General features: G+C 34.3%; 1 protein-coding gene across 1 annotated transcript in view; it reads left to right on the top strand.

The window, feature by feature from the left end:
• EYS (eyes shut homolog) overlaps positions 1-26,130 on the top strand; it is a 294,766-nt gene extending 268,636 nt beyond the window's left edge. The window contains 2 exon segments of the mRNA XM_027852899.1: positions 25,794-25,824; positions 25,904-26,130. Coding sequence (XP_027708700.1) covers positions 25,794-25,824; positions 25,904-26,130 — 258 coding nt within the window.
• Positions 26,131-27,953: the final 1,823 nt, after the last annotated feature.

The raw sequence follows: 27,953 nt of genomic DNA, 5'->3' as shown, positions 1-27,953 counted from the left end.
ATCCTCACTTACCAGACATGTGAACATATATATTGTTACTTGTTCTTATCTTCTCTATTTCTTAAATAAGAAGGTATACAGTTCAATAAAACAAATGAAAATATTCACATAAAAGTTTTGTTACTACTTTATCAAATTTAATATAGCTATACTTCTTTAAACACAAAATATAAATGACTTGGTTACTATTTCTTATAAAAGCCTTATTGTTATAAAAACTATAAAAAGTCATTAACATTCTTATATTGCTTAGCAGTTGCTGATTTTTATTTAGAGAGAGAAAATTCTTAAGAGTTGTCTTCATTCATAAAATAGTAGGTCCAAACAAATATCAAGAATCCATAATTTCATTAGTATGAAGCAGCAGAATTTAGGCTGTATCTTATCTATGGTTTGTACTCTTTGAAAGTTGTCATTGAAGAGGTTTAATGGAGAATGATTTAGAGAACATAGCCAGTATGTGTCAAAGACAGGTCTTGACTATGAGGTTAACTGACTACTATCTAGTGGATAGTACATAGCAAATGCTTAATAAATGCTTCTTGACTGACTGACCCAATATGCCATGGTCTCTCCTTTATCAAAGATGAAATATAGGAAAGGTACCATATTGCTTGTATCAAGAAAAGAGCAAAAATGATGTGTATTAGGAAAATGCACCTGTCTTATGCAAAGTGTCCAGTTCTGGTCCATTAAACATTTATTAAGCACCTAGTAAGTATCAAGCATTGTTTAGACGAAGGTCTAATGAAACATTCCTTTGGCACAAGTAGCTGCATGACTGAGTTTGCAGAGACAGTTCAGATTTGATATTGTGAAAGTTTTTTGTTTCTTTTTTTTTCTAATCTACTATTAAAGGCTTTGAATATTAATGCAAATAATGACTATAGGGTTCTTTTAGTATTATTTTCTTTATTTTATTTTTGCATACAAATACTTTTTTAGAAGAATTTGGATCAAGAGATTACAAACACATCCTCTTATCACTTTCCTTTTTACTTCCAATGTCATTTTAAAAAGAAGTAAAAAAGTGATTATTTTTTCAATATTAGTACAGTTTATATGATAATAGTCAGCATTGAAAACATTATTAAATATCTTTTAATGCTATTAAGAATAGTTTGCACTTATATCAAGACATTTTGCTTCATTAAAATTGGAAAGAGAAAAAATACTCTCCACAGAAATTTCTATAGCTTAATCTGTTTTCTATTTTTTATGATGAAATAGTGAAGCTGTCAAACTATATATATACTTTAAAATCTTATTGAGATCACAGTTTGTATACACTGGAAGGAAATTCTTCTGAAGGGCAAGTAGCTGCTTCCATGAGCTCCATAGCTCATTAGCGGAGGTGAGAACCCTGAAGCATAGCCCTGATGAAGATGAATAGCTAAGTAAAAGCTTATGCACCTAGTACAGAGAAGCAAACCAAAGATCTAAGTCTTCCTATTGTTCTGTAAGCTGAGAGTGATTTCAGTATGAACAATGTTCTAGAGATGTCTTACTCCTGAGACAGGGCTAATCTAATATTATAACTGAAAGTGAGATGAGAGCAAAAAAATATTCAAACAGCATTTCATCATTAAAATACCTATGATTAATAAAACAGTTAATAAGAGAGTGGTTTTTGTTTCTAGAGTTCTATTCCTTTCAAAAAGTTAACAAAATACAACTCCAGTGTGTCATTTCTTAAAACTTATTCACCTCTTATTTATACTGTCAGATATTTAATTTGAATGGGTGAAGAGTGCAAGGTTCAGACATATAATTTCATCTCCCTGAGTAACTTCTGGTGTGGAAACTACCACCATGGGTGTAGAGAAATCTCTGCAATGTTATCTTAGAGAATGGCCTGGGGCACTGATTAGTTGAATGATTATCCTGGGGTCATATAACAGATGCAGGAATTGAACCTAGATCTTTTTGACCCACTGGACTATCCTCTACTATGTCATGATGGCTTTCTGTACTTTGATGCAAAATACATTTTGTTATAAGAAGCAATAGTATTCCCCATCTTCCCTTATCTATGTTTGGTAGGTAAGATATCCTATCTTCTTGACAATAATATCCCTATTTGTCTTCCTGAATTCTCCCCCTTCTCTGATCCATCCTCCTGACAAATGCAAAAATGATAATCCTAAACCACAGAGCTGCTCGTGGTATTCCCCTATTTAAAAAGTTCCATTGCTTCTTTATTGTCTCTAGGATGAAATACAAAAACATGGTTGGCACTTAAATACATATTATCTGCCCTAAACTATTTGTTCCAAGGTTAAAGAATTGTATTTCTGGTCATATTGGCCTATTTGCTTTTTCTCATACACAATATTTATTACATCTTCCATTCTTATGTTTATGTATAGAATCTTCTCCATGCCTAGAAAGCATCCTCTCCTCACCTCCACCTCTTAGAATCCCTAACTTCTTTCATAGCTTAGCTCAAATGCTGCTTCCTGTATGAGAATTTTCTGGCTCTCAGCTCCCTACATTGCCCCCCAAACCCTTTGACCGCTCCCAAAACAACCCTTTCATGTAATTTATACATTTTATATTTCATGTAGACATTTTCTTCCTCAACCCTACCCCTATTAATAAAATGCAAGCATTTTCAGAGCAAATAAAATTTCATTTTTGTCTCTGTATCCCTAGTACTAGTATAGTGTCTGGTACATTCAGATTCATGATTGATGCTTATTAATTCATTGGCTATGAAGCAAAACACAACACTGCTGCCTAGTGTGTGCTACCTGAATTCCATGTTCAGAAATGTACATTTCAAACCACATATGATTGCCACTGGGGGTTATTGTACAAAAAAAAGTCCAAAAAATATTTTTTTTCTTTCCTTAACTAATTCTAATTTTTCCTGATTTCAAAACAACTTTTATGAGAACTTTTAAAATTTCTTTTAGTAATGTTGATAGGATTTTCTTTATAAATTCTCTGCAAACAAGTGTGTAATGAGTAGTTTAATTTATGATCTAATAGTAACACGACCAAAAACTATCAAATATGTCAGGCTCCTAAATATCATAAAGCGTTCTTGATAGACATGTAAATCAAAGAGCTTTACTTACATCTTATTAACAATAGAGTAAAATGACAAAGATGGAAGGAAGATAGAGAAATGCAGCATCATTTCTCCTATTTAAAGTAATATCATCCATAACCATAACAGGCATATGCTGATCTTGTATATACTTTTTCAATGGCTCCTACTTTAATTTTTCACAGATACTCTTTAGATTTCCAGTTAGGATAAGAGGAAAACACTATATCACAACACTGAAGAAAGCTATGAAAATCATAATTTTTTTTCACGTTTCATATTAAAAGAAGCTGACTCAGCTACTAGAGCCCCATAGATTTGACCTCCATGGTAAATGGTGCTTTACTAGAGTTCTTTGAAAGCAGTGTTATGGTCAGCCTCGACGCTAGGATGAAGCCCTTTGTAATTCAGAATATCCTCAGTTTAAATAAATAAGAAATAAATAAACTTGTGTGTTTGTGTGTGTGTGTGTATGTGTGTTTTACTGAAATTCTAGCAAATTGGCACTTGATATCCTTGTTGTTCAGTCTGTGTCTTTTAAAAATATATATTAAGAGCCTAGAATCCGATATTCAGATCTAAAATGCAATTTGGAGATCATCTAGTCCAAACACTTTATTTTAGAAGTGAGTAAACTGAGGACTACACATTAAGTGAATTATACAAAATACCTAGCAAGTGACAGAATCAAGATGTAACTCTATGGCCTTTTTTGTAGCAGGATTTATTTAACTGTGTATGTCCCTAAGAATCTAGTAAGATGCTTTGTCAATATTAAGCTCCTAATAAATGTTTGATAAATGTTGAATGAAATATTGATCAATAAAAGAATTAAAAAGTCACATTATGAAAAGAGAAAGTACTCCTGTGGTTTGAATCAAGGATAATAGACTGATTCCAGGAATCATGATCAAGAAATGATGATAAAGTCAAGCACTTTTTTTTTAACTTATGAAAAATAAGTTAGAATTTCAACTTTTGCACACACCAAAGCCAAAATAGGAGAAACCCAAGTTTCTCAAAAACAGCAAATGTCTGCTTATCTAAGTCATGAGGACTACAAGTGCAGGATTTTTCCTGCAGAGTTAATGTACTGAACTTTTCATTGACTCTGGGCAACCCTAAAATATATGTAGTGTATCAGTACTTTTATTAGAGTCAGATACCTAGTTTAGGAGATCCATTAAGAGAAGAGGAGGGTTATAGCAACACTTAGGACCACTAGAGGCATCAGGACATATTGACAATCCAATACAGTTCTAGCTGCTAAAAAAATGAAGGAAGTTCTCATGGTCAATATATTTTTCATGTGGAACTTTTTTTCTAATAAAACTAAAATTATTTTACAGATAGGTTTAATGCTATTTTTTACTTTCATATTATCTACCTTGGATACCCTTGTATCCTTTTTGTCTTCACTCATAGAAAACCTTCCCTTATAACATGTAAAATGTCAGCCAAAACAATAAATGTATTGAAAATACCTGATGTCATAATCAATGGTCCACACTATTGAGTACCTGCTTGTGCAAAGGAGAGGGAAATATATTTTATATTTCTTCTTTGGAGCCAAGTTTCATCATTACAATTTTGCAAATCCAGGTTTAATTATTTTGTGGGATTTTTTTCCATTTACATTTTTTCATTTATAACTATGAACATTTGCATTTCCTGGTTTGGCTTAATTAATTTTACTTTAGATCGTATCAATCTTCCCTTATTTTTCTATATTCACTATGTTCATTCTGTCTTAAAACATTGAAATAATCCATTACAATTGTTCACCACAATTTGTTTATCCATTACAAAATGGATGGACATCTACTTGTCTTTGCTATCATAAAAAGTGCTGTTTTAAATATTTTGATAAAAATGGAACTTTTCATTTTATAAGTATCTTTTTGGGGATATATGGATAGCAGTAGAGATAAAGGGTTTAGACATTTTTAGTCATTTTATTTGCATAATTCCAAATTGCTTTCAGGAAGGGTTGTGACAGTTCACAGCTCCATTAACAATGAATTATTGAGCCCGTCTTTCTTTTTCATCCACAACACTAAGAATTGCCACATTTTATCGTCTTGGCCAATTTGCTGGTTGTGAGGTAAAACCTCATGCAAAAACAATTGGCGTTTTTGTTATTACTAGTGATTTGGAGAATAATTTGGTTGGTAACAGTTTGCACTTCTTTTAAGAATTTTTGTCTCTATTGTTTAACCCATTATTTATTGGGGAATGGCTATTGTTATATATTTGTTAGTTGTCTACAAATATTTCATATCAAATGCTTATCAATATATTTGATACAGATATTTTACCAGTTAACTCATCTTTCTTGCTTATGTAAAAGTTTTACAATTTCATGTAGATAATCATTTTTTCCCTTTATAATTGCTTCTGTCACTTGTTTGATGAAAAAATTGCTTCCTACCCATAGTTGTGAAAGGTGTGTGGTCTGTTCTTATCAAGCTTCTGGGGGGTCATTTGATTCTTTCTTTCTTGGAATAAAAATACTTTCATTTCCTACTTTACACATTACGAATTGAGTCATTGTAATAAGAACATTTTGTTAAAATATATCGTGCCAAAGATGTGCTTTATTATTATTTTTATTTCTTTCCCTACAAAAGTTGATTCCTGGTCTCTTTGTTTCTGTCTCTGCCTCTGTGCATTTCTTATTTATATCTATATTTTCATGTATGTATTCATACCTACATACATATGTGCTCTCAGAAATAAAAATAAATTACATATTAAAAACACAGAAAAGAGTGATGAAAATCTATTGAGTACTTTTGTAAAATGTGAAAATAGCCTAGAAAAAGACTTTAAGCCTCGGATTTCATAAAAGTTGTGTCCCTGAAGCTAATTCTTGAAGAGATGAAAAAAAAAGGACAACTAATGGGAAAGTCACTTTGATCTCACAGAAACAGTTAAATTTTCACAACAATATCATAATTGCAATAACAAAAATCATAATTAAAGTTTTTATTCTTTTCTGTAATCCATGTGTTCTTTGAGCACTAAGTAAAGTAAGGTGGAAAAATTAACCTGACACATCATTATTTTGAAAAGATCCACTTCCCAAGGACCTATTTGTATAAGCTACCTAATATCTCTCTCTGATATTTTAAAACCCACCAAAAGAAAAAAAAAAGATTCATATTGGGTACCAGTCCCAAGCTGGAATGATTTATAATGATTTACTGGCAAATGTTCTAAGAAAAGCTTTACGTTTCCATCTGTCTTAAAGTGGATTTTCCTTATAATTCTAATGCTAGATGCCATCAGTACTAAAAAGTAGACAATGGAGCATGAGTGGTTTAGGTTCTCCTCATATTCCCCTACCAACTAGGGGACTAAAAATCCTTATAGACTATAGCTGAGAAAGCATTGAGATGGATTTTTTATCTGCTAGGAGGCTTGGAGTTTGGTGATACATTAAACAATTCAATGGACCTTGAGTAAGGAAAACCTGAGTTCAAATATGATTTCATGCACAGGTTGTGTGACCCTGGACAGATCACTTGATCTTTATTTATTTCAGTTTCCTCCACTGTAAAATTGGCAGAATAATAGGATCTACCTTTAAAAGGTTGTTGTAGGCATCAAATGAGATAGTATTAGAGTACCTGGAATGTAGTAGGCACTTAAATGATTTTATCCTTCCTTCTAGTTAAAATGAGGGAGTGTTGCCTCCAATTGCAGGACTCTCTCTCTAATTGGCATCAAGAACTTCTTTTCCCAGGAAAATTCTAAGTGAGCCCTCTGCTCATTCAGTTTTAGCTTTGTAGTTGGGAAAGTTGGAAGTCATTTAACTTTCCAAACCAGGACTATGGAGTTCTAGCAAATATTCTTCTGTGACATGCAAAATCCCTCAGGTCCATCTCCATACACTCCAATTTTCTATGATCACATATCCACAAACTTAATTTATAACTGAAAATCAATCTTAAAAACAACCATCATCCATGATGGATAGAGCAGTAGGAAACATTTCAGTTCAGCCTAAATGGATAGAGGGAGGAAAGAAGAAGAGGAGAAAGAAGAAGCCTCTCAACCACTTTACCTCACTGTTTAAGAGACAGAAAGTAAAAATTTAAAAAAAAAAACCTACTAAGTTACAGTAGTGCTAAAAACAAGACACATTCAGGAAAACACCAAGTTCTGTCCAGAAAGATGTCTCATAAAAGAGAGGTACATATCAGATAAGGATGTAGCCTCTCATAATTATGGTCAATCAATATGTCCATCCAGGGCAGTAATACCTTTCAATTTCTATTAGCTCATACTTCTAGAGTGTCCTCACCTCCTTTCTCCTCCTGAAGTATCTCCAAGATTTATGGCTTTCAGGATCCTTCAGTGTCTTCTTTCAGCTAGGAAAACTACATTTTCCAGAAGTCCCTGTTGTCCAAATTAATTGGGGGGGGGGATATTGTTGATCAGACATGTTTTTGTTGAGGGTGGCTATAGTATTAAAAAAAAGTTTTACCTTTGTATAGTTGCTCTGGAACCTACTCCTTGAAAGATAGTTTACTTTTATTAAAAAAAAAAAAGTTCAATGCAGTCAGAGATTCATTGGAAAAAAAAACAATCTTGAGTAGCATAATCCATTACAATTACAAAGAAATAAATAATAAAAATGAGACTCCTCTTTGGTGCTTTTTTATTGCTGCTATGGACAAGATACTATATGAGGCTTGTACTGTGAAGCACTACTTGAACTTCAAGTAGTGAAGACCTTCCACAGGGCTCTTTTTCAATGGCATTTGTTTGGTAGCATTATGAGACAAGTGTGTGTTATCCAGGTTATAAAAAAAAGATGAAGATATCAACTGTAGGAAAAAGGAAGAGTCTGGCTTTTATTGCAGATGATTACAGGTAATCATTTCCACTGCTTTGAAACATTAAGTACGGATCCAAGACTATCAAATCCATTTTTGAAATGGAATGACATTTGGGATGCAAGGCCATGAAAAGAGTAAGAGACAGGATTCTGGGCTAAGCTTTGAAGCTGTGACTTTTTTATCCTGGCAGCTAAAAGTTGATTTAGCAGAGAAAGCAATCAATTCATTTCCATAGTTCTTTGAGAGAGAATAACTTACTGATGCAAAGAAAAAAAAAGTGACTTCACATGTTTAAGAATGGCTGTGAATTTCTTAATTTTTCTTTTCCTTAAAGTGAAGCTAAAAGCTTGAAGGCAGTCTCTGTATTTGAGGTTTTTAAGTCACTTATCAGAAAAAGAAAAATAAATAAATAAAAACACTCAAGTAAGAGCAAATTTATTAGGTACTGTTCTCTTGGAGAATGTTGTCATAAAAATAATTTTTACATGCAGATGCAAAGTGATTCAAATTGGAAGCAGAGAGAAAAAATAGAATTGTGTTTAAAGAAAAAATGTATTTAGAGGAAAATATTTAAACCTTTGTTTTCATAAATTTTTGTCAAAAAAATCTGACCTAGACCATTTAAGTTACTTAACAATACACTAGATAACAATATTTTAATTGACACATTTCAGTGTTTAAAAAGAAACACATCAATGGTTATTGATATCTGTTATCTATAAATTATGTGATGGAAAAAATTATTGATTTTTGAGGTGTCTTCATCATAGTTTCCACTGCATTTTATAGTTTGAGTAGGCTCCTTAATCTGGCATTAAAGTACCCTCATATTATCACTCAATCCCACACTTTTGTCTTATTCTATAATACTCCTCCCACACATTACCACAGGACTCCAGTCCAAAGCAGGATGTGAATGTTCAAATGAGAGGTATGAGAAAGTGATTTTAAAGTTCAAAGGAGAATAGTATCACTTCTCTCATTAGGGATAGAGGGTCACTTATGAGCTGTTCCTTCAAAGGTAGAGATGGTATTGGGCACCCCAGGCAATGGGGAGAGGGTAGAGAGGCAGAGGTGGGGAAGTATGAAATAAGATCAAGGAAAAGGAAACAACCTGACCTTTCTGGAGTCAAGTGTACCTGAAAGGCTTAAGTGTAAAAACTCCAAGATTTAGTATCATTGTGTTTGGCTTTGAATGTCAGGCTAACTCACTTGAAATGTAATTCTTAGGCAATGCTACACACAGAAGTATTTAGCATTATTTAGACCTCCTGGATACTGAATAAAAGTTTTCACTTGTCAGCAAGATAGTTGTGTTGTCTTGATATGACTGTTAACTAGTTTCAAATTGTCATATGATTCCATTCCCAAAAAGAGTAGAGCAAAGGCTAGTTACAGTAATTAGGCTATGTTGAAAACTTTTTTGGAGGGAGGAAAGGAACAAAGACTGGTAAAGTTGTTAGGAAGAAAAATACTAAACTAAACTTTTAAGTGTGTGTGTGTTGTTGTTGTTGTTGTTGTTGTTCTCTTTGTTTCAGTGAGATTGTCAGAAAATCAGGTCAACTAGGGTCAGAATATTATGGTCCACTCTATCCTATTTAGGCTATACTCTATAAATAAAAATTTCAGGTTCTACCCTGCAGAGCATTAAAAAAAAGATTATACTTTTCAATTTAGACAATATATATACTATTTATTCCTTAGGGTTTTTCCCCTCACGAGCACCTCTGACTAAAAATAAAAAAGGACCATCCATTTGACAACTGTGGAAATATTACTGTCTCTACAATGATCACTAACAATCGTCTCTGTCTGGATGATGCTTTTATAGCACAGCAGGAATGAGACAGAACTCTACTTTTAAGGCCTTATGGATACTTTTATAAGCAGAGCAGGCTAGTAAGAAAAAAAAGTACAGAAAGTAAGGAAAACAAAGGGAAGAAAAATGAAGAAATCAACAATTATTAGAAGTCACTTTTTCATGTAGTTTTCCCTCCAGGACTCTTCTTCCATTTTGGCTATGCCATTTAGATCACAAGCTTAGCAGGTTTGCTAATGCAATGAAACTGAGAAGTATAAATAATATGTGAGAAAACTCAGTTGTTAGGAAAGATCTTGACATGTAGGAATTATCAGCCAAATCTACTATGATAAGAGTTTTATGAGGATAATTAAAAATATATGCATAGATTCAAAAAAATTAACTCCACAGCTGTAGAAAGGGGAAGTGTGCTTCCTTCAACAGAAAACTGTTGGAGTGCAAAACAGCTGTAGGGAAACAATCTCAATATGAGTCAATAGAGAGGCAATGTGGAAACCTCTAAGAAAAAAAAAAGCTAATAAAATTTCAGGATGAATTTGAAAAGACTTACTCTGCAGAATGGAAACGATACTCTAATCCTGGCCAGATCACATGTAGAATATTGTATTTAATTTTGAATCCCACATTTTAGGGAAAAAAATATCATTGTGAAGCATGTTTATAGAAGGGCATCCAGAATATTGTAACTCATAGAACGCCAGGAAAGGCCAAAGGAAAACTGATGTTTTGCATGAAGAATAGAGGATTTAGGCACTCAAAGCACACTCAGAAAAAGAAATGAACAAGCCATCAATGAACTCCCTAAGAAAAAACCTCCAGGGTCAGATGGATTTATAAGTGAATTCTATTAAACATTTAAAGAACAACTAATTCCAATACTATATAAACTATTTGGTAAAATAAGTGAAGAAGAAGTTCTACCAAATTCTTTTTATGATACAAATATGGTGCTGACCCCTAAACCAGAAAGAGCCAAAACAGAGAAAGAAAATTATAGACCAATTTCCTTAATGAACATAAATGTAAAAATTTTAAATAAAATATTAGCAATGAGATTAAAACAATTTATCTCAAGGACAATACACTATGACTAGGTAGGATTTATACCAGGAATGCAGGACTGGTTCCATATTAGGAAAACTATCAGCATAGTTGAACATATCAACAACAAAACTAACATATGATTATCTCAATAGATGCAGAAAAAGCATTTGATAAAATACAACACCCATTCCCATTAAAAACACTAGAGAGCATAGGAATAAAAGAAGACTTCCTTAAAATGATAGATAGAATCTATCAAAAAGCATCAGCAAGCGTTACATGCAATGGGAATAAACTACAAGCATTTCCAATAAGATCAGTGGTGAAATAAGGATGTCCATTATCACCACTGTTATTGTGCTAGAAATGTTAGCTGTAGCAATCAAAGAACAAAAAGAAATTGAAGGAATTAGAATAGGCAAAAGAGGGTTAGTGGGAGGGGGAGAAAATTTAAAACTCAAAATATTATAGAAGTGAATGTTGAAAACTAAAACTAAAAAAATAAATTAAAAAAATACATTTGTAGGGCTTTCAAGTGGAAGACAGAAAAGACTGTCTAATAATCGTCCCAGAAATCAGATCTTTGGGCAATAGATAGAAGTAGAGAGGTATATTTAGTTTTGATACCAGATAAAATTAATTAGTAACTAGTAATGTCTAAAAGTTTAGTGGGCTTTCTGTAGTGGTTTTGGAGTGAAGAATGGATGTGAATTGTTAGGATTTTTTAGAAGAAACCTTTGGTCAGATATAGGTTAGAGTCAATAACTTTTAGATTTCTTCTGTGAACTCCTATGACTACATAATTTGTTTTGGCTTTAGAACACTCATAACCCAGGAAAAGTTTTGCATAATTTATAAATCTTGACCAGCACAAAAGTGCTACATTGATGCCAATAGAGTTAACAAATAGATTATTTTTCTTTGTTTTTTTTTTGTTTAACACCACAGCTTGTGAAAACATTATAGTTGTTTTTCAGTAAAGTATGACTCTTAGTGACCCCATTTGTTTTTTTTTTTTGTTTGGTTGCTTGTTTGTTTGTTTTTGTTTTGTTTTTGCAAAAACACTAGAGTAGTTTTCCATTTCCTTTTTCCAGCTCGTTTTGCAGATAAGGAAACTAAGGGGAATAAGGTTAAGTGATTTGCCCTGGTCACACAACTAGAAAGAATGTGAGGCCAGATTTGAACTCATGAAGATGAGTCTTCCTGAATCCAGACCTGGCACTCTATTTACTGTGCCACTTAGCTTTCTCACAATAAAATAAAGAATGATCTTTTGATTTTTGGGGTCCAGTTTGTAGATGATGTACTAGAATATTTGGTGGCATTTTTTAACAAGAACCTTTCCATTCCACAAAAAAATCTACTTTCTATCTTATACTGCTTTGAAGCCATTTTAATAATGTCTTAAATGTTCATAATTCTTTTTATTCTTCCAAGTATTACTTTTTATCCTGTCTGTTCCTTTTTCTATCTATCTAGTTGTTGCTAAGTAGAATTGTATTACTTCCTCACAAATAAGCAAAAGAAAATGCCTACCTCTCAGAAATTTATAGAAAGGAGAGATTTTTGACATTTTCATTTTAGTGATGAGGAAAATAAGTCCACAGCAACTATGTCAGAAAATCATAGCATCATAGAACTTCAATGCTAGAAGTGATCTAGATCTAGTCCAATTTTTATTGATTAGCAAATATCCCTACAATATTTCCAATATATGTTTACATAACCTTTTCTCGAAGATCTGTAGTTATGGGAAACCCAATATGTCTACAATCTGTCAGTCCTAATTGAGATAGTCCTAATTACAGCTAAGTTTTGGTTTTATCCTGTTTTACCTAACTGAAGCAACTTCTACCTATTACCCCTAGCAATACTCCATGGAGCCAAGAAGAACAATTCTCATTCATAGAATTAAAGACAACTCTCATATCCCACAGTGATCTTCCCTTCTTCAGGCTAAAATCCCCAGGTGACTGGATCTCAGACATATGGCTACTTACTGACACTCAGAAATAGGATTAAGGTCTCTTTACTTCTAGCTATTTCTAGCACAATACTATTTCTTTCATCCTTTCTTATCCATGTGTCCTACTCTACGTTTTTTTATATACCAAAATATTCACGTTATTGCCAAGGACCCTGAGGAAATATTTGATTTACATAGGTTATAAATTTTGAGATAAATTTTAGTAATATTCAAGACATTATGTTCCTCTGTAATGTTCCCCCATTAGACTCTGAGCTCCTTGAATGCATGCTGTCTGGTGCATGAGATTGTGTGCAGAGACTTAAGAGCAGAGATTGTCATTTAGATTTCTTTGTATCCCTAGTAAGGGAAGGGGAATTAGATTTATATAGCACCTATGTGCCAAACACTGTGCTAAGCATTTTTTTTAATAGTTGTATCATTTTATCCTCACAACAACCCTGAAAGGTAGGTACTGTTATTATCCTCATTTTACAGTTGAGGAAGCTATGAGGAAGAGATATTGAAGTGACTTGCCCAGAGTCACACAGGTAGTAAGTGGCTGAGATTGGATTTGAACTCAGGTCTTCACGGATCCAGACCCAGTGCTCTATTCAGTGAGCCACCAGGTGCCTCCTAATCATTAACAGTGCCTGGCACATAGTAGGTACTTAATAAATATTTATGACTCACTGAGCACTAAATAAGTTACTTTTTACAATGTTTAATACAACCCTATGGGGAATAGAGATTAAACCTGTGATTTCAGTGATAAAGGGACCTCCCAGATGAGGAAACTTCTGCTGTACCAGATGCATCAGCACCTTCTCTTATCTTTTGACTTCTTATCTCAGAGAGCTGCCTGGAACTTTGAAACCCTTGGGCAACTTGCCTAGGACAACACAGCTAGTGTGTGTGAGAGATAGGATTTGAATCCAGGTAGTCCTGGAACAAAGGCTAGCTCTCTATTCACTTATGCCATGCTAACTCTCTTATGTTACCCAGACAAAAAAAAAAGATACTTTGATAATTGTTCCATAATAATAATGATAAACCATGATAATAGTTATCACTTTATAGCACTTTAAGTGCAAAGTGCTCTACAAACATTATTTTCTTCTAATCTTGATTTTTTAGGTGAGGACTGAGGCAAACCAAACAGAGGTTAAGTGACTTGCCAAGGGTTGTTAAAAAGTTACCAAATTTCTGAGGCAGGATTTGAATTCAGGTCTTCTCAACCATTAGTTCAATATCCACTGTACCAGAGAGCTGCCTGGAAATTTATATCTTATAACAATCAGTTGGCCTTTCCACTGGAAAACCCTCTTATTTCCTAGTATAGATCGATTTACCTGAAATTAATAGAATTCTAAGATATAGCAAATAGGTTTGACAGCACAGACTGCACATAGGGGCAGATTTAATGAACTGTAGAACACTTCTCATAATTGAAATAATTTCTCAGCAGATGTTCAGTTTTGCTTTACTAAAAGGAGGGAGAGGGGAGAAACTTTCATGTGGGATCATATTTTACAAACACAAGAACATTGCTATTTTGGTTTCAGAGAAAAATATGGGAATCTAAGAACATTTGAAATCTGTTCCCAGTTCTGCTACTAATTTTCTCAGTAACCTTTTGCAAACCATTCGCAAAGAACTAAAAGGGAGTGGATGTTTGGCATAGGGTGTGAGTGATAATTCTCAGTTGTTCTGGAGCATAAACACTCCAAACCTCCATCTCTTAATCTCTTACTGATTTGTCATGTGACTGTAGAGGAAGATCTCATCCAAATTTGTTGTTGTTGTTATTGTTCATTCAGTCTCTGTATCTGACTCTTCATGACCCATGGACTATACCTTGGGGTTTTCTTGATAAAGCTACTGGAATTGGTTGCCATATCCTTCTCCAGTGGATTAATGCAAATAGAAGTTAAGTAACTTAACCAGGATCACATAGCTAGTAAGTGTCTGAAGCTGAATTTGAATTCAGGTATTCCTAACTCCAGGCCCAGCACTCTATCCACTGATCTACCTTGCTGTCTCATCTAAATTAAGATAATTTTTTTTAATCAAGTACATAGTTCCATTGAACAATGAAAGGAATCAGACTTTTCAAATTGAGAATTGTAGTTATTCCTGTCAGTCTTTCTCTAGTGGTCTCACATGGGAAGAGATGGAAGAACATTCCTCTAGCAGACCACAAGTAGAAAAATTCTAATTAACAAATATCTAGTAAGTGTAAAACATTGTATTAGGAACTATAGGAATAATGATGATGATGATTACATACTACTTTAAGATTTGCAAACTCCTTTGCATATATCATCTTATTTTAATTTAATAACACTAATAATACATATATTTAAAAAAGATATAATTTCCTCAATATTTTTACACCTAGGGCCAGGGGGGGCATAGGAAGTAGAGAGGAGCTGTTGATAGAGTATGTGGATAGAGTACAAGATAGTGAGAAAGGTGCCTGGGGCCAGGATCACTCTGGCTACAACTTCAGGACTTAATTAAATTGAGTCAAGAAAGCAATTAGCAAAAAAAAAAAAGTATTGGATAACACAACAGACATTCATACTTTTAATAAGGATATGCACTGACAAGCACAGTCCCTTAGGTCTCCCCATTCATAGAACATGCCAAAGTCATTAACAACAGTATCTGATTCCTCAGGTTTAAAGCACTACATATATTCCTATGGCTGGCTGACATAGTGTTCCTCACTATCTCCAAATGTGTTACTTACTACATTTAGCCAATCACCTAACATGGAATTCCTGATTATCGTGCTACCTACACTCTTACTCAGGTTTTCCATGCCTAAGAATTAAATGGTGCCTTGATTTAATAATGTCATGCAATGTGATTAACCCCTTAATGTCCAAGGCTTGGGCAGAACATGTGGAGCTCTTAGGAAGAAGCCTAGGAAGGAATCAATATTCAAAGAAATTGGAGGTGTTGAGTGGGATCTATGAAGGAGTATGGAGAAGGTGAGCTGAACTTTGAAGGAAGAGAATGATTCTGAAAGGAAGAAATGGGCAGAATCCCAGGCATGAGGAATGTTCTGCATGAATTCATAGCAATGGAAAATGGCTTATTGTATTTAGGGAACAGTAAACAGGCCAGTTTAGCTGTAACATAGGCTATATACAGGTGAGAAATCATAAGGCAAAAGGACAGGACTTGACAATTGATTTGGATATGTGAGTTGAAGGAAGGGAAAATTCCAAGGTGAATGCAAAGTTTTAAATCGAAGTGAGTAGAAGGAATATGGTGTGTCAGTTAATATCTACATTTGATTGCTACATTCATAGTCTGTTTGCAGAAGTTCCATGAATGATGAGCTAGAGAATTTATAGAAAATAATTTGAAGAATGTAGAGGGAATTGTTGAAATAATGGCTACTACTGTGCTGCCCTCTAGTAATCAGTTGTTTGACTTTTGATAACATGGTGGAACTACATTTTGCAAAATGGAACATAAGATGAATACAGAGTCAGGAGGCCATAATATTACCTGCTTATCAAAACTGCAACAAAGGCAGGTCTCTATCTGACTTGGAAACCGTATCTCCCACTCCTGCTCAACATTTTTCTAAGCTGTCTTTTTAAATTTCCTACACTATTGGTCTTATTATTCACAAAGCTTCCATCCCAGGGCTCCTCTTCAGGGACAGCCTGGGTGATATACACAGAGCAAGACAGAAGTTAAAAGAAGAATAAGGTATAAAGGAGAAAACCATAAATCTATTATTGGACATATTGAACTGAGTTTGAACTGAGAACATTAATACTTACTTTCTGTGTGTCCCTGGGATAGTCACTTAACCTCTCTGCCTCATTTTCTTCATCTGTGAAATGATGATAATAATGACATCTAACTCATAAGGTTGTCTTGAGGATCAAATTAATTAAAATATATGAAGCACTTTGCAAAGCATCAAGCACTATACAAATATGTTCCTCCTCCTTCCTCCTCCTTTTCTTCCTTCGTCCTTTTCCTTCTCTTTGTTTTCCTCCTCTTCTTCCTCCTCCTGTTCCTCCTTTTTATCCTCTTCCTCATCATTATCACTATTATTGTTTTAAGAGTCATATACTTATTTCAAATTATCTTGTGGAAGAAGTATATAACTGACCTTGAACAGTATTTGACAGTGCTCCTCTTCACTTAGGGGTATCTCACTCAAAAATTCTTTGTAATTTTAAATTCATTTAGAAAAATAAATATTTAGTCTATACCTGGCATAGCACCAATTAATGCCAATCTATTGGAGAAATAAGGATATACAAAATATATTCTTCTCTTCATCAGCATTACAATTTTATCCTTAGAAAATTCAATTTTTTAAAAGTAAGGCCTTTTATTCTTCGTGCTCACTCCTCTTTCTCTTCCTGAAGACTGTTATTTTCCAATATTATATCCTCTATCCTCGTATCCATTTTATCTACATATTCATTTTCTGCTACCCCCCCCCACACACTATAGCATGTAAGTGCTAGATATATAAGGTAAAAAGAAAACAGCCCCTATTCTCAGAAGACTAACATCATATAATGGAAGACAACATGCACTTTAAAGGATGGGTAGAAAATAAAAAGAAAATGTGAGGAAGGATGGGCATTTAATAAAGACTAAATAGCTCAAGTAAGTACCTACAAAAGACAGGAAAGAACCAGATATGTAAAGGGAATCATGAGTATTTCAATTTACCTAATGTACACAGTATATGGATAAGAGTTGCAAGACTTTTGGAAAGGTAATGAACTTCTGAACTTCTGTATGATTGTGAGACTGAAACCTAAACAGGTTATTTACAGAATCAAATATTCTCAGCAATAGATGGGATTTAACAAATCACCTGGTTCTTATGCCTAAAAAATAATTCCTTCAACAATATCTCAGTCAAGTGGTTATCTGTTTTCTACTTGAAGGCCTCTAATTAGATGGGAATATACTAACTAAGAAGTCCGATCTACATTTGGATGGCTCTAAAGATTCCATTTAGGAAACACTGAAGTTCTTACTAGAATCATCTACATAAGCAGCATCCTTTCTTATTCCTTATAACTTTCCTTAAACAACCTCTCTGCAACCTTCTAGTATGAAGCTTTCTCAAAATTTCATAAGAATGTAAATATATCTTCATGATGATGGCTGGGATTAGATAGTGTTTAAAGTTTGAAAAATGCTTGGAAAAATATTGCTTAATAATATACTCACATATCTTGACCCTGTGAGGTAGGTAATATTAATATCTCAATTTTAAAGATCAAATTGAGAAAAATTAATTGATTTGCCCAGTGTCACACAGCTAGTATATGTCTGACACAGGATTTGAACTCAGGTCATTCTGACTCCAAATTTATCACCATATCCAGTAAGCATCAAGCTACTTGATCATCCAGATCATTGACAAAGTTATTGATAAGTATAGGGCCAATGACAGGTCTCTATATCATTTGACTGAAGTTGTTCTTCTAAGTTGACATAACCGTATTAATACCCTAGTATTTGGCTGTTGTTGGGTCACCTTGCCTTTATTATAATTTAACACTTAAATTGAATTCCATACCTACTAGGTACCAATTTTTCTTCCTTACTGTGTGAAAGAGAAAAAAAAAAAACATACACGCACACATACAAATGCAAATATCTCTATAGTTAAGACTGTTTACTCTATCTTATGAAGTGAAAGGAGTCAGCTGTGGCTGACAAATTGGATATGTTAATATAAATGTTATCATCATTTAACCTTTCAGTGCCCCAAGCAACTCTCTAAAATTATAAATTGCAGATAATTATGTATCTGTATTGGTTCAGGGAATCTCTACATCAGCATTTCCCTATAATGATATAATTATTAGTCTAAACAACAAAAAACCTCAACATAATAAAAATGACAATAAATAACAATATCTTTACAGTATAACTGAGAGAGAGGAGGGTCATGCAAATAAATCATCTTGACAACCACCTCCCCTCCAATTCTGATATACACAATTTAGTGCCCTTTAGCTCAGAAGCCTTACTTCGATTTTGGTTTTTGCATCTATCATTGATAGGAGCAAACCTTGTGAAAACTGTTCCCATTATCCTTGTCATCAACAGCAAACAGTGACCAAGTAACTCCAAGAAACAGGTGCTACAGTCCCTCCTTTATTAGCTACTAAAGACAGAGAAAATCATGTTTTGTCCACCAAATATTTTGTCACTTTCAAATGGTTCAAGCTCAGAAAATGATAGTTTTATCAATGGAAATGACATTATGGAATGTGCATTAACATCTGCTTTGCTGTTGTACACTAAAATCACATAGCCTTTCTGTTTGACTTGCAGCTAAATCTTCCTATATGTGTTGTCTCTCCCTATTAGAAGTATGGGGGTGGGGAGGAGAGGGAAGAAAACAACAACAGCAAAAAGAAATTTACATGATAATTTTATTGTATGTTTGAAAGGAATGGGATGGTGTGCATAGCAGATATGTAGTTTCATGTACAATATTTTTTTTAATTTTACTATATTAGGGAAATGCTTGTTTTATTCCATAAATCAAAAATACAAATAAAATAAAGAAGGTTGGGGCAGGTAGGTGGTAAAGTGGATAGAATGTTGGACAGGAATCAGGAAAGTCAGGAACTCTCCTTTTCTTGACTTAAAATCTGTTCTCAGACACTTACTAGCCATGTGACCCTGGACAAGTCATGTAACCCCATCTGCTTCAGTTAGCTCATCTGTAAAATGAGCAGGAGAAGAGAGTGGCAAACTACGTCAGTATCTCTGCCAAGAAGGACCAAAATTAATTCATGAATTGAACATGCCTGAAAAACAACTGAACAACAACAAAATTAGAATGTTACCTCCTTGAAAATAGGGATATCTTGCTTTTTTTTTGTAACTCCAATACTTACAGTGCTTTGCACATAGCTGATATTTAAGAGATTTTTTTTTTCATTCACTCATTAATTCATTCATGCATGTGTGCATTCATTCATTCCTCATGTTTTGGATATGCAGACTGGGTCAAGTCCTTTATCCAGAGGAAGTAAAAAAGTATGATAATTACTTAGTATAAGCAACCTTTTTCATATGGTTAGATTTTTTGACAACAGTGATCACATATGAGTATGGGTTTCTACTGAAACCCTGAAGTTTGCCGATGAAAAGTAGAAGCTCAAATACCGTCTACAACCATTGTTTAAAAAAAAAAGCCAAAGCCCCACCCTTTCACTTTTTTTTCTGTTGTATTTTCAGTTTGGAGTATCCAGAGTAAACATATCCAGAGATTTCAGGCTCAAAATCTTTTTAACAAAAATAAAGTTAAAAAGACAAACTACAACTAGAGCCAGAAGGACACCAAAGAGTTTGGGTTACTTAATTGACCAATGTGCATTGTGAGATAGTGTTCTCCATAGAGTATCTAAAATTCTACTCATATATTTTGCTTCCCACTCTATCTTTGATATTCATTCATTTCTTATATAATATTCAATTATTATGTATATCATTGTGCTTTGATTTTGAGAGCTCCTAAATCTAATAATCTTATTGGTGCAAGTAAATTAATATTGTGGAAACTGTTAACTGATCCAGATCAACAATTCATTTCTAGCTCATAATATAGTATTAGAAAGCTGATTTTCATACTAATGAGTTAAATGACTTTGGCACAATCATGTAAGAATAGTTTATTACATACAATTCTTGTGCTTATGAAGAACAAATAGTTCTTTCTACTGTAGTAGAAAGTAGTTTTCATCTAATATTAAAATAAAATCTATTATCACTTTCTTTAAAAGTGCCAGTCTTGGGGGGCGGAGGCAAGATGGCTGAGTGAAAGCAGTAACTTGCTTGAGCTCTCCCTGAAACTCCTCCAAATACCTATAAAAAATGACTCTAAACAAATCCTAAAGCAGGAGAACCCACAAAAAAAAAGTGAAACAAATTTCCAGCCCAAGACAACCTGAATGGTTTATCAGAAAGGTATATTGTGCTGGGCTGGGAGAGGAATGCAGTTCAATGTGGGCACACGGGCTGCAGCGAACCAGAAGCAGGCCTCAGAGGACTGAATCGCAGGCAGCTGTGATGGTTTCCAGACCTCTCAACCCATGAATGTCAAAGAAAACTTGGAAGGTCAGTGGGAAAAGTCCATTTCTGTGGTGAGAGAGAAGTACAGGGTCCCAGCCCCATTCCCCAAGCTCGGCCCCAGGGTGGCAGTTGCCTCCTGAACTTCTGGCCCACAGACAGAGGGGGATTGCAGGGATCTCTCTGCTGGTGCAGGATTCTCTTGCTTTGCCCATGCTTGGATCTGGGGCACAGTTATGGGTGGCTGTCCTGGGAGGAGAAGGAGTGCTGGCATGGTGGAGCTTGTAGTGGCTGTGGAGAGGAAATCGTCCTTACAATTCCAAGACAGAAAATAGTGCTTGTGGTCACTCATAGAGCAGAGCACAGGACAGGAAAGGAGTAAACACCTCACCCTTTTTCATAGCACCTTGGAAGAACTTAAAATTTACAGGTCCCTAGAGTATCTCTGAAAACAGTTGCACAAAACCCCTGAAGCTTGGGACAGTACATTGTCCACACTGGAAACAGACCAGTACCTTAACAAAGAGTTTATAACTCAAGTAATTGACTGGGATCATGAGCAAGCAGTGCAAAAAGAGTCAGACTATATTATCTTATTTTGGTGACAAAGAAGATCAAAACATAGAACTAGAAGAAGACAATGAATCCAAAGTTCCTACATCCAAAGTCTCCAAGAAAAATATGAATTGGTCCCAGGCCATGGATGACGTCAAAAAGGAGTTGGAGAAGCAAGTAAGAGAAGTAGAGGAAAAACTGAGAGGGATGCCAAATGAGACCACAAAAAATACTCAAGAAAATAACACCTTAAAAATAGCCTAACTCAAATGGTAAAAGAGGTCCAAAAAGCCAACGAGGAGAAGAATGCCCTAAAAACCAAAATTGGCCAAATGGAAAAGGAAGTCCAAAAGATTACTGAAGAAAATACTTCCTTAAAAATTAGAATGGAGCAATTGGAAGCTAGTGACTATATGAGAAATCAAACCACTGTAAAAACCAATCCAAAGGAATGAAGAAATAGAAGAGAATGTGAAATATCTCACTGGAAAAACAACTGACCTGGAAAATAGATCCAGGAGAGAGAACTTAAAAATCATTGGACTATCTGAAAGCCATAATCAAAAAAAGAGCCTAGACATCATCTTTCAAGAAATTATCAAGGAAAACTGCCCTGATATTTTAGAACCAGAGGGCAAAATAGAAATAGAAAGAATCCACACCTCCTGAAAGAGGTCCCCAAATGAGAACTCCAAGGAATATTGTAGGTGAATTCCAGAATTCCCAGATCAAGGAGAAAATATTGCAGGCAGTCAGAAAGAAACAATTCAAGTATTGTGAAAACACAATCAGAATAATACAAGATTTAGCAGCTTCTACATTAAGGGACCAGAGGGCATGGAGTATGATATTCCGGAGGGCAAAGGAGACAGGATTACAGCCAAGAATCACCTACCCAGCAAAACTGAGTATAATCCTTTAGGGTAAAAAATGGTAATTCAATGAAATAGGGGAGTTTCAAGCATTCCTGAGGAAAAGACCAGAGTTGAATATAAAATTTGAATTTCAAATACAAAACTCAAGTGAAACATGGAAGAGGCAAACAAGATAGAGAAATCATAAGAGACTTATTAAGGTTGAACTGTTTACATTCCTGCATGGAAAGATGATATTTGTAACTCATGAGTCCTTTGTCAATATTAGGGTAGTGGGAGGGAAACATACATTTAGTATGTATAAACATACTAAACATACTTAAACATACATTTAGTATGTATAGATAGATAGAAGGCACAGGATGAGTTGATGATGAAGGAGTGATATCTGGAAAATAAAATTAGGGGGTGAGAGAGAATTATACTGGGAGAAGGAGAAAAGGAGAAGTAGAATGGGATAAATTATCTCACATGAAACAGAAAAGAGAAGGCTTTTACAGTGGAGGGGAAATGGGGGAAGGTGAGAAGGAATGAGTGAATCTTATTCTCATAGGATTTGGCTTAAGGAGGGAATAACATACACAATGAGGTGTGGAAATCTATCTTACCCTACATAAAAATAAGGGGGGAGGGGGACAAGACAGCAGGGGTTTGATAGAGGGGAGGGCATATTGTGAGAGGGGATAATCAGAAGTAAACACTTTCGAGGAGGGACAGGGTCAAAAGAGAGAATAGAATAATGAGTAGGATAGGATGAAGGGAAATATACTTAGTTTTTCACAACATGACTACTATGGAAGTGTTTTACATGACTACACATCTATAACCTGTATCGAGATGCTTGCCTTTTCAATGAGGGTTGGTTGGGAGGGAGGAAAGAAGAAAATTTGTAACCCAAAGTTTTAAAAACACGTGTTAAAAATTTAAAAATATTTAAAAAAGATATTATCTGTAAAAAAAAGTGCCAGTATCTATAGAATTTTTTTTAATAATACACAACTGAGAACTCTTCTAAGTTTTTTTTTTTTTGACATGGGGATGGTGTAATATTGGCTTTGTACCAAGATCTGCAACTTACTCTGTAAAATGCCCTACCTTTTAGAAATGACACATCATTGCACTTTAATGGCATAGATGATTCTGGAATTAATCACAGTTGCTTTAGTTTTTGTTTCACTTCATTGGTTTCATAGTTTGGTTATGTTGAAGGATAGAAATTCAGCTATTTTAAATAGCTTACGCTTTCCTTGAATTTTTTGAAAATAGCTATACATTGATTAGAAGACTATTAAGTCTGAATCATAAATAAAACAAAACTTGGCTGTGTTGGAAACAATAATGTTTTCAAAGTATGATTTCCCAAGAAAAAGCCAAGTTCTACTGGTACTTTTAAGCAAAAACAAACAAAAAATGAATTCAATTCGATTCAATCCAAGGGATTAAATAAATATTTTTAAATGAATTTTATTTTAGATGCAGAACCCATAAGATCAATACAGAAAAAAAAAGGAAAAAAACATAAACTTAAATATTGGAAATTAATTACAAATTAGGAAAAGAAAATAAAGTATGTTATGTGCATAGCAGAACATAGGAGAGGATTCAAAATATGTAATGATAAATTTTCATTTCAAGAAAGCCAATATGATAAATAGTACACATTGTGTCAAGAGCTGTGTCAAAGATCTTTTCTTTGCTTCTTTGTTAAGTTTTCTTTTGTCCTCTGCTGTGCACATTTTTACTTTATTCTTCCCACCCTCAAGGCTACAATTGAGTGTGGATATATTTCTCTATAGTTATAGATATATACATAAACATATACATGCATACTTATACATATATACTTACATATATATACATATACTTTCCCAAACAAATTCTACTCCTGATATTTGTTTTTATGTTTGTGCATATTTCTTGTTTCCTATCCCTCCTGACTCCTCTACTTTACTTCTACCTGCTACCTTGCCCTTCTATTACTTAGCCTACCCCCCTCCAAGGATCCCTCCTTCATCCTCTCATTCCCATAAATTTAAACACCCTTTTATAGCCCCCTATAACCTATTCCTTCACCCTCCCATCTAGAGATCCCTCCCTTGTCCTCTCCTTCCTCTCTGTCCCCTCATTGTTTTATTTCTTCTAAATTTAGAAGACTTTTATATTCTTCTAAATATATATGTATTGTTCCCTCTTAAACCCATTCCTGATGAAAGTAGGTTACCAGAACTATGAGCCCTTCTCCTTCACCTAATTCCTCTATTTAGATTCTTCCTCTCACACCTCGTTTGTATAAAATAATTACTCTTTTTAGCCGTTCCTAAATGGTTTTACTTTTTGAAGTCATATCATACTCAAGTCTACCCCAATCTTTCTTATCTGCTACCCAATTATTAATAAGAATCTTAGACATGCATTTTGCATTTTACATAGATAAAAAGTAAATGGTCTGTCCTTATTGAATCTCTTGTAATCAGTCTTTGGTATGTACTTTATGTTTCTCTTGGGTGTTGTATATCAAATATTGTATTAAGTTCAGTTTTTTTTTAAATAAAATCTTGAGAGTCTGACAATTGATCAGATGTCCATTTTTTTTTCATTTGGGATTATGCTTAACTTTGCTGGATATGATACATTCAGCCTGAGCCCCAGTTCTTTTGCTCTTTGATATATATAGTGTTCCAAGACTTGTGGTCCTTTAATGTCTCCACTGATAGGTCTCGTATGATTCTAACTTTGGCACCATTATATTTAAATTTTTCTTGTTGCTTTTAATATTTTTATCCTTGAGCTGGGGCTTTGGGGATTTGACTATAATATTCCTATGCTTTTTCCTCGTAGGATTTCTTTTAAGTGGTGATTGATAGATTTTTTCTCTTTCTACTTTCCCCTTTGTTCTAATGCTTCAGGAAATTTTCTTTAATTGTTTCTTATATTATTGTATCAAAACACTTTTTTTATCATAGCTTTCAGTTAATCTAATTATTTTTATATTTTCTCCTTGATCTATTTTCTAGATTTGTTGTTTTTCTTGTAAGATGTTTTACTTTTTCTTCTATTTTTTCCTTATTCATATTTTGCTTAGTTATTTCTTGATCTATTATAATTTTGCTTGCTTCACCATGCCCAATTCTAATTTTCAAGGTGCCATTTTCTTCCTTAAGATTCTGGATCTCATTTTCTAACTGGTTGACTTTTTTTTTTATAGTCTTCTTGTTTTTCTTGGGTTATTCTTATTTATTTTTTTCCATCTCTCTCATTTGATTTTTAAAGTCTTTAAAGTTCTATAAATTATTTTTGGGCAGGTGACCATTTGACATTACTCTTTGGCATAGAAGTGGGTTTCATTGCTTTTATATCCCCCTCTGAAGATGAATCCTGGTCTTCTCTATTCCCATAATAGCTTTCTATGGTTGGATTCTTTCTCCCTCACCTTTGCATTTATTTTTTTGTAATAATAGCTTAATTTTTATAATCCCCTTTAGCCCTGGGGTATGAGGGATAGTGACTCTTGCCCCAGATCTTCGGTTCTCTTCTCTAGCCTGGAAACAAATCCAAATCTCCAGAGTCCTGTAAGTGCCCACAGCCAGGGGTCTTCTGCCCCACTGCTTCTGCACTCACTGGGCATGTGCTGATTCCTTCTCACCCCAGTGCTCTCCAAAGCACAGCTGGATTTGGAGTTCCTGGTCGTCCAAGATTCCTTTGATGTTTCCAGGCTCAGATGCCCAACTCTCCTCACTATCCTGGGGGTAAAAGTTCCAGTGGCTAGGGCAGAGGCAACCTTCCAAACCAGCAAAGCCCAGGGCTGGCTGCTTGTTGTTAACAAGGCCCCTAGCCTAGAGATGTTTACTCTTCACAGGGACCAAGCCTCTTCCTGAGATTCTTCTTCTAATTTTCTTGAATTGTCCCAGGAAGACCACTGTTGTGCCCTTATTATTTATTTTTACCCTAACTTTGTTTGCCCTGAGGTGTTATTTTGTCTCTTTTATGGAGGAAAATCCTGAGAGCTTCTAATTTTCTGACCTCCCATGTTGCCAGAATCCTCCTAAATAAATATTTCTTGAATTGAACTTAGTTTACTTCCTATTTGTTGCTTTATTTAAAAGAATTAATCAAGTTTTCTTGAGTTATGCATGAGAAGTAGTGACTTTCTCTCTGTCTTCAGTCATCTTTTGCCTCCTTGTCAACTTCCTCAGCTCTTCTAGCTTTCATTTTTAAAAAAATTTTATGAGATCTGATTGACTGACCTTCCTCTACATTTTCCTACTCTTTGTTTTACTGTGATAAGGTAGTCAAAAATCATGGAATTTTGTGGTCAGGTAGTAATCAGAGATCTGTATATGGAAATTAAAACCCCAAGGCTGTTGACTTAGAAAGTTATCAAAAAAGGATCCTGTGGCATCTAAGGGACTAAAGTCATTTTAAAAGTTTTGTGGTCATATGTTAGTTGTTAGACAATAGTAAAATAGATGAGTAAAGAAGCTATTGAGGGCTGCATATTTCTAAATGAAATACATTAAGAATGATTCTGTTCCCATTTATGACATGATTATTAAGTAGGAGATCTGTGTATGTTACCCCCAGATGTGACAAGCTATGTGAGGGACAGCCAAGATCGAGATTTTTTCAGAATTTGAAAACTGTCTGGGACTACCAACTAAGGTCCCAACTTAGAAGAAAAGTATTGGGAATAATAAAGGCATAGGAATAGAAGGGCACTATTTTGATACGACTAAAATAGACATAAAACTAAAATTTAGTTTTATATACAATGGGGAAAACATTAGAATCTACCCCAGTAACTTCTGGAGTGAACCAAAATACAATCTTCCCTCATTTTTTTTTACATTGTTCTAGAAATGCTAATAGTAGCAATAAAGCAAGAGAAATTAAAATCAATATATAGGTAAAGAAAAGAACTACTGATAGGATAATTGACATAGAAAACTCCAGAAAATCATCAAATAAAGTAACAAAGTAAAAACTACAGAAATTACAAACAATTCAGTACAGCAATAATAAAACCTAGGAAGAAAAAAATTAGAAAGTGATATCCCATTGAAAATAATTACGAATGTTTACAACATCTCAAAATTACTTTATTAAGGCACTCTTAAGATCTTTATGGATACAATTACATAACCTGATTTAAAGAAATTAAGAAAGACAGATAACTAGAGGGATATTCAGTTTTTGTGGTTTTTACCAATATGATAGAAATTATAATACTACCTAAAGGTGTTTAAAATTTAGTACTCTAGTAAACTGGGCATCTAGTTACCCAGGGATTACTTTATAGAGATAGACAAAATAAAAATGGTTTAGAATCTCAAGGAATATTATGAAAAAGCTGGAATGGGGAGGGGAGTAGCACTTGTAAATCTCAAATTACACCATAAAAAGTAGTCATAAAAACTGCTTAGTACTGGATTAAAACAAATTCAGTGCCAAAGAGTAGATAAGGTTGCTCATGAACAAATGAACACGCCGCTTCTGGGAACCAAGATGGCAGAGTAAAACGGTAGTTGCTCTCACCCTCCCCTATCAACCTCTGACAACCCAGAAAATATCACCTCAGAAAAAACCCTGCAACAAGTGAACCAGAAGAAAGATGGGGTGCAGCAGTACAAAAGCCCAGGTTGCTAGAGGGATTAACGGGAAAGGCTCCTCTTACCCTGGGAGAAGGGCAGCAGTACAAAAC

Source organism: Vombatus ursinus, unplaced genomic scaffold (assembly GCF_900497805.2).
Source record: "Vombatus ursinus unplaced genomic scaffold, bare-nosed wombat genome assembly UNPS02009835.1, whole genome shotgun sequence".
In the NCBI taxonomy this organism is placed as follows: domain Eukaryota; kingdom Metazoa; phylum Chordata; class Mammalia; order Diprotodontia; family Vombatidae; genus Vombatus; species Vombatus ursinus.
Note: the sequence above shows the minus strand (reverse complement) of the source record. Positions and strands in the feature narration are given on the sequence as shown.